The sequence below is a fragment of the Monopterus albus genome, unplaced genomic scaffold, assembly GCF_001952655.1.
Source record: "Monopterus albus unplaced genomic scaffold, M_albus_1.0 scaffold355.1, whole genome shotgun sequence".
In the NCBI taxonomy this organism is placed as follows: domain Eukaryota; kingdom Metazoa; phylum Chordata; class Actinopteri; order Synbranchiformes; family Synbranchidae; genus Monopterus; species Monopterus albus.
This window is the reverse complement of record NW_018128235.1, coordinates 706686-714365: the sequence shown is the minus strand read 5'-3', so window position 1 is coordinate 714365 and position 7680 is coordinate 706686. Positions and strand designations below refer to the sequence as shown.

Below are 7680 nucleotides of genomic sequence, written 5' to 3'. Positions count from 1 at the left end.
TCGCCATTTTCATTTAAGCTACAGATAAAATACAAATATAACTGAATTGAACTGAATACATTACATGTCGAAAAGAAAACAAGGCAGTTTTAAGTGTCAAAGTGTCTGTGGCACATGCAAGGGACTTGGTTTCCTTCTCGCACTGGTAAAACAGAAAATAAAACAGGTAATTAATGTATGAGCCATAACTGTGCACATATTCACAGGAGGGTGCATATAGTAAAACAGACTCTCCCCGCCTCTCTCCTCGCGGCTCTCTGTGCCTCCGTGGTGCTGAAATATGCATGCCATCAGCTACTTGTCATCTGATTTTCTATTCTTATTATTCCTATTCTTATCAGTAGGAATAATGGTTTAAGAAAAGCTAAATCATGTGCTTTGTTGTATCTGTCATTTAGTCTGACCACAAAAAAGTGAGAAAAAAACAGTGACCCCTCCAAAACCGTGTTATAGTTTGCACACAGTTTGTGGTTGTAGAAAAGAACTGACAGTGTGTCTGTTTGCAACAGGCTGAGCTTCAGTAGCATCTTCAGGTCCAGGGATTCGAACCACCAAGTATCGTCTTCATCTGGCGACAAACTCTTCACCTGCAACAGGAGGGACAAAACCAGAGGTATGGTATGTGTGTGTTTTTGGACTTGCTATAGAGTGAGGACAGTTTTGGAAGGTGAGGACATTTTTGCCAGTCCTCACTTTGTGAAGCACCTTTTTGAGGGTTAAGACTTGGTTTTAGGGTCCAGGTTAGGCATTTAATTCTGATGGCTAAGGTTAGGGGCGGCATAGTGGTGCCCAGGGTGGTGAGGTGATGGCGCTAACTACTGCTCCACCTTATTATTATAGAGAAAGACTGAACAAATCCCCATCGAGCAAACACTTGGTGACCGTGGGAGCTGGTTTAAATATTGACTTATATTATATTGATGGAAGACAGGTGCATGTAGCTGGAGCTGAGGATGATAAACGTAGCACAGCTGGATAGGGAAGTGGAAGTATACCAAAATAAGAGCAAGTAAGTTAAATAATTTTAAAAAAATCTATTTTGCATGTCGTCACTCTCCTTCTTAACCCACTCTGGGTTAGAACAAAATCAGATCAAATCTTGTTTAGAATAAAACCTGATTTTTCTACTACTTGCTATTTTAATAAATGGTCTTATATTTGTATAGCGCCTTTCTATGCTTTACAGCACACTTAAAGTGCTTTCACACTATTTGGCCATTCACACTCCCAAACACCGGTATCATCATCGGGAGCAACTGGGGGTTCAATGTCTTGCTCAAGGACACTTCAACATGTTGATTATACAAGCCGGGAATCGAACCGCTAATCCTCCGGTTATGAAACAACCCGCTCTACCTCCTGAGCCACAGCCGCCCCAAGGAAAGTCTCCACTTCCGTTTGGACCGACCATATTAGGTGCACTTAAGTGGGGTTTTAAAATGCTTTTGTTGTGAAAACCCCGAACCAGAAGTGCAGCATGTTAGCAGTTAGCTTGTCAGCTCCTAAGGCTCTGGTTGTTGTAACCTGAAACCGAGGAGCAGGCGGCGGACTGTTTCACCGTTAGAGCGGTGACCTTCCAGCCGGGGGGGGACAGAGATGTAGCCGGTGAGAATTTGATCCACCCACAGGGAGAAAAGCGACGCGGAGCGGCGGGGAAAAGGGAGTTATAAGAAAGTGTTTGATGAACGGCGCCTGTCAAGTAGGTGCTAGCTAGCGACACATCATTTTCACTTCAAAAATCAGTGTTTTTAACTAAAATCGCCCCAAGTTTAACACAATGAATGATGTCACTTGGTCGTTTTAGTGATGGCTAGTAAATCTAATGATCGGATGTGGTCATGCCACCATATCAATAAATAAGACGGAGACGTGATTGGCGGTCAAAATGACTGGACGCGCCCCCAAACCTGCACTCAAACGGGCCAACGTGAAAGGCCTGAGATGCCCTGAACGCGTGCGGCGGGCGGCTGCGGCGCGGGGCAGTCGCCCCAACAATCCCACTAAAGACATGTCATTCGACGGCCAGACCTTTCCGTGCACTTGTTCCTTAGAATATTGCAGCGCCCATTGTGCTGGTTTTCTGATTGCTGTCGTTGTTTGGCTTGGATTTGTGCATTTCAGCTTTGAACAAGACGGATGAAACAAAAAGGACTTCAGATGCTGAATACAATCCGTGGATCGTTCGTTATATCATATTTCTGTTTCAAAACATAATTGAAAAAACAGAAAGCCGTCGTTTTTTGTTTTAAAACCAGAAAAAAAACCAACATAGCTTAATTTTACCGTTTTAAAACCAAAACAGGAAAACATAAGATCTAGTTTTTTGTTTTGTTTGTGTGGTATTACAGTAAATCCAAGGAATGCCTGGAAATGAGGAGGCCAGGTGCCCGCAGAAGAAGTAGGTCATTTGTTTTCCAGGTGCCAAGACCACAGAGAAGAAGAAGAAGTTGCCCTTTTATACCTTAACAACTTATAGCCCCACAGTTATGGCCGCACTTACCCAAAACCCTACAGATGTGCTCCTGTGTGTTCCTTTGTCCTCTTTGATTGTGTGAAGGAAGGGCCGAGGAGAGGAGTCTTTGGCCCATTCTAAATGTGTAATAATAATCAATAAACAAAGCAGAAAGTGTACATATAGTACATGCACCCACACAGTTCCTCTTGCAGTAAGGTTCGGCTTTTTTCATGCCCTTCAGTTTAGGCAATATAGGTAAGTTAGTCCTGGTTCTCCCCCATTGAACATTTTCTTATATCTTTACATGATGTTTTTTTTCTGCTGTACACCCAGTTTGACACATGCACACAGGGCAACCCAAACCACAAAACTTCATGCTGCAACAGTTGTATAAAAATACACAGTATGCCTGCTTTCATTGACTTCAGCTGGATGTCTGTTTTCTGTCCCAGTTTTCACTGGTGTGCCACATGACCATATTTGAACCAAACAGTGTCAGTAACAAACTACAAATCAAGTTTTTATTACACATCTTGCTGTTGATCCAGCATTTAACCAATGAGCTATTAGATCAGGTGAGAGCCAGACATTTCCCATCATGCCCCGAGCACTTGCAGTTGATAGAAAGTAACTGCAGTGCCTGGCTCCAAAAGCTGCAGCTGCCTTGATTTCATGACAATCTCATTACCTATGAGCAAGTCGTGATCAAGTCGGACAGAAAACTAAACAGCAATCCATGTGCGCTGATCACCGGTGATTGATTTTGATCAGATTTGGCTCATCTTAAACAAGCCTAATGTCAGACACCTTTAAATTGATAAATGTTTTGTCCTCTGTTTACTTTATATGCTAGAAGGGAAGGCTGCTTATATTTAATAAAATGTGTTAATTACACAGTAGATTTTATTCAGGTTCTGTAAGTGCTTAAAATGTTGATTCTCAGGGTTCCATGTATTTTGGCTATCTAGCATACTTTTTTTTTTTTTACAAAACAAAGAGTTTTGTATTTTAGGCTGGAGAATTAATGGAGTTTGGTGGAAAATTTCTGTAGTATTTTTTCAAACCGCTGCAGTTGTTGGGGACTACTTTTAGAACTGGATGAACTCACATTTGGCTCTCTAGCAAGTATTCGTGTACATTGGACTGCTAGCTTTTTATTTCCCATGCTACACTTTCACTTTTTGCTGTAGTTTCTATCCTCTTCTAATAGTTTACTGTGCTAGGGTCTCATTTCTTGTGCTTGCTTCTCATGTTAGCTACTTGTTTCTCACGTAAACATCTCACTCTTGCATTAGCTTCTTGTGTCTTATGCTTTAATCTGACTTCTCATGCTAGCTTCTCATTCCCCGTGCTAGAGTCTTGCTTTGCTGGCTTTTCTTTTCCAGTACAAGTTTCTGACTTCTTGTGCTAACTTCTGATGATAGGTTCTAGTTTCCTGTTGTTAGAAATTAACCCAATTCTTCTGTTGGAAGCACGAGAAGTGAAGACAGGAGAGGACTGCTTAAACTCAACAGAAAGTTTACTGAAAGTCTGATCACAGGAAAGTCATTCTCAGGGTTCCATGTATTTTGGCTATCTAGCATACTTTTTTTTTTTTTACAAAACAAAGAGTTTTGTATTTTAGGCTGGAGAATTAATGGAGTTTGGTGGAAAATTTCTGAAACATGATGGTTTTTATTCATTTTAATTTCTGTAAATTGATGCATTGGGTGATGGCTTCCACATGTCCACATACTTTTGGCGCCTAGTGCAGGTACCGGAGTCCTGTAGTAGTAGGAGAGTGTAAAACATGTAAATGTGTAAAACTGATTGCACTTGACAAAAAATGAATGGTGTTGATGGAAACAGATGATCAATTCCAGGGAACCTTCACTGAAACTTTAATCTACTGTCAAAATTTCAGTGATTTTTGAACCAAAGATTTTAGAACTGTCCATCAAGGATTTTAATTGAATAAATGTTGTTGTTGTGTTATGTTTTTGCAGGTGGAGGTCGCAGACGGCATGTTGGAACAGCCAGAAACAGATGATGCTGGTAAGACCCTACAAACAATTTTTTTTTTTTTTTTTTTTTTTTTTACAAAACAAAGAGTTTTGTATTTTAGGCTGGAGAATTAATGGAGTTTGGTGGAAAATTTCTGTAGTATTTTTTCAAACCGCTGCAGTTGTTGGGGACTACTTTTAGAACTGGATGAACTCACATTTGGCTCTCTAGCAAGTATTCGTGTACATTGGACTGCTAGCTTTTTATTTCCCATGCTACACTTTCACTTTTTGCTGTAGTTTCTATCCTCTTCTAATAGTTTACTGTGCTAGGGTCTCATTTCTTGTGCTTGCTTCTCATGTTAGCTACTTGTTTCTCACGTAAACATCTCACTCTTGCATTAGCTTCTTGTGTCTTATGCTTTAATCTGACTTCTCATGCTAGCTTCTCATTCCCCGTGCTAGAGTCTTGCTTTGCTGGCTTTTCTTTTCCAGTACAAGTTTCTGACTTCTTGTGCTAACTTCTGATGATAGGTTCTAGTTTCCTGTTGTTAGAAATTAACCCAATTCTTCTGTTGGAAGCACGAGAAGTGAAGACAGGAGAGGACTGCTTAAACTCAACAGAAAGTTTACTGAAAGTCTGATCACAGGAAAGTCATTACAGCGCTGGGATCAGAGAGACAGAGCTCCCGCAGGAGTTCCATCCTCTCAATCCTGAATCATGTTTTTCAGTGCATTTTATCTTCTTGGGCTGCTCTGCCCTGGACAGAGGTACAACATTCAACAGCTTTCTGATCCTATTGTCCATTTGGTGTGAACCAGAGCTCCCCCTTGTTAGAATATGGTAAAGTCTAGGTGTGTGTGTGTGTGTGTGTGTGTGATGCTAATAAGTATGTTGAACTGGCCAGGTGGTCATCTCAGGTTGTAGCCCCTGGCCTCTGCAGGACATCCCAAGACAAAGCAGGACTGGGGATATGCTAAGTGGGTCGAGTGTGAGTGTAAAACAGGTCTCTGTTTAAATGTAAATAGGCTGTCTGGTCAGAAAGAGATGCAAACATCCTGCCTCAACAGAAGTTACAGTATTCAAAGTAAGCAGATTCTACTTGATTCTCATCAATACAATTGTAAGATATATAAGCAAGGAAAATAAATGTATTAAGAATAACCAAAGCTCAGTAGTTCTGGACAATCATCAATACAGCTGTAATATGTATAAACAAGGAAAATAACATTATGAAAGGTAACTAAAGGGAACTAAAGGTATGAGAAGTAACTAAAGCATATAAAGTAACTAGAGTCTATAAGACTCAAATCTTACACTGACGACCCAGCTAACATTGACCCCTTCATGCTGCGTTTGACAACCTCATCAGGAAGTGGTCAGTATTTGGTGGAAGTTGCCAGCATTGGCTTTTTTGTGTGTGTGGCTCTGATTTCACAGGAAGTGATGTCACTGTCTAGTGGGCAGTTCTTTAACTGTAATGCAGGAGAAGTATAAAGTAGCAAGAAAAGAAAGAAACCTCAAGTACCACAAAATTGAACCAAAGTGCAGTATTAAAACACACATTCCATCACTGCTAACATCTGACAGAAACACCAGATGAAAATCTGACTTTTAACAAACTGGCTACAGCAATAAGCTTAGCATTGTACTAACAAACCACGAGCTCCATCTTCTTTGCCATTTTCTTTTTATGTGTGCACAGTGTCTGAGGAGTCGGAGCACGATATCTACACTCGCTTCATGAAGTGTCATAAGTGTTATGACATCGTCCCGACCAGCTCCAAACTGGTGGTGTTTGACACTGCACTGCAGGTGAATACGCTACATCCTCCAAATTGATCATACTTCACCTTTTTCCTATTGTTGGTGGTGTTGTTTGTGTTGCAGGTGAAGAAGGCATTTTTTGCTCTGGTGGCCAATGGCGTACGAGCTGCTCCGCTCTGGGAGAGCAAGACCCAGAGCTTTGTAGGTATGACAGACTCTTCTCCTCAGAGACACCACTAGTTGGCGCTAGCACTAACACTTTGTTGTTGCAACTCTGCATTTAACTTGTAGATTTAAAGCTTAATGTATGTACTGACAGCTGTCACTAAATTACTTTAGTTCTGAAGTATATCTTAACAGTTGGATCATTTTAAGGAAAGTTCTGCACTGTTCAGATTACTGCCTCAGTACATGCATACAGTGAGTTACGTGATGAGCGCCAATTTGTAGAGCATATATGTTTACATTTTGGGGAAATTAAGGATGCCAGATTAGCTATGAACAGTTCCTTTTATTGTGTCCTAAATCAAATCAAATGTATTTATATAGCACTTTAAAAACAACATCCAGTTGACCACAGTACTTTACATGGCAGAATAAAACCACAATAAACAACTAAAACAATAAATAAGATCAGTATGTCGTGGCTAGAAGGTGATACAGACTAAATTAATTCAGACAAATCATCCCAATTTAAGTAATCATTTAATATTACAATTATTCTGAACAGAGCAGTAGTTAAACAGGTAATCTGGTAGTTAGGAAACAGAGACCAGAATCATTCCTCCTGCAATGGAATAGATAAAGTATTAAACAAGGAGAATGTCAGAGCGCCAGTCAGTCCAGAGTCAGTCAGTCAGTCAGAGCCCATCTTGGTCGGGGGTCCAGTCAGTCAGTCATTGTTCGTTCCCCCGACCTCCCAGCTGGGTCTACGGTACACTTTTCACGGTAACATTCTCATCCTCTTTTCTTCTTCTCTAACCCAGCTATCCTAGCCTTTTATCTGCTCGCAGTTATCAAATCAAATCAAATCAAATTTTATTTGTATAGCGCCAAATCACAACAAAAGTCATCTCAGGACACTTTACAAAGTAAGGTCTAGACCTTACTGTCACTATTATTACATAGGGAAAACCCAACAAATCCCCCTTGAGCAAGCACTTGGCGACAGTGGGGAGGAAAAACTCCCTTTAACGGAAGAAACCTCCGACAGACCCCGGCTCTTGGTGGGCGGCCTTCTGCCTCGACCGGTTGGGGTGAGTGGATAGAGGAGAGACAAAAGAAGAAAAGCAACAAGACACAACAATCAAACACTGATCAGGTCGATGTGGCTGGTGACTGCTCGTCAGAGACATAGAGCTCCAGGGCCAGGGCAACCTGCAGAAAGGTACAGGGAGAGAGAGAGGACACACTACGGGAGAGAGGAGACACAAAGTTAGTAATGTGTAATGGTGGCATATAGAAGCATAGGGAGG

The 7680-nt window shown here is 41.1% G+C and overlaps 1 protein-coding gene across 1 annotated transcript in view; it reads left to right on the top strand.

Moving 5' to 3' along the window:
• Positions 1-1447: 1447 nt before the first annotated feature.
• Positions 1448-7680, top strand: part of LOC109974987 (5'-AMP-activated protein kinase subunit gamma-1) — a 47292-nt gene continuing 41059 nt past the window's right edge. The window contains exons 1-4 of the mRNA XM_020625485.1: positions 1448-1699; positions 4441-4489; positions 6144-6253; positions 6329-6410. Of these exons, the coding sequence (XP_020481141.1) occupies positions 1682-1699; positions 4441-4489; positions 6144-6253; positions 6329-6410 (259 nt within the window). The 5' untranslated portion in view covers positions 1448-1681. The remainder of the gene's footprint in view (positions 1700-4440; positions 4490-6143; positions 6254-6328; positions 6411-7680) is intronic.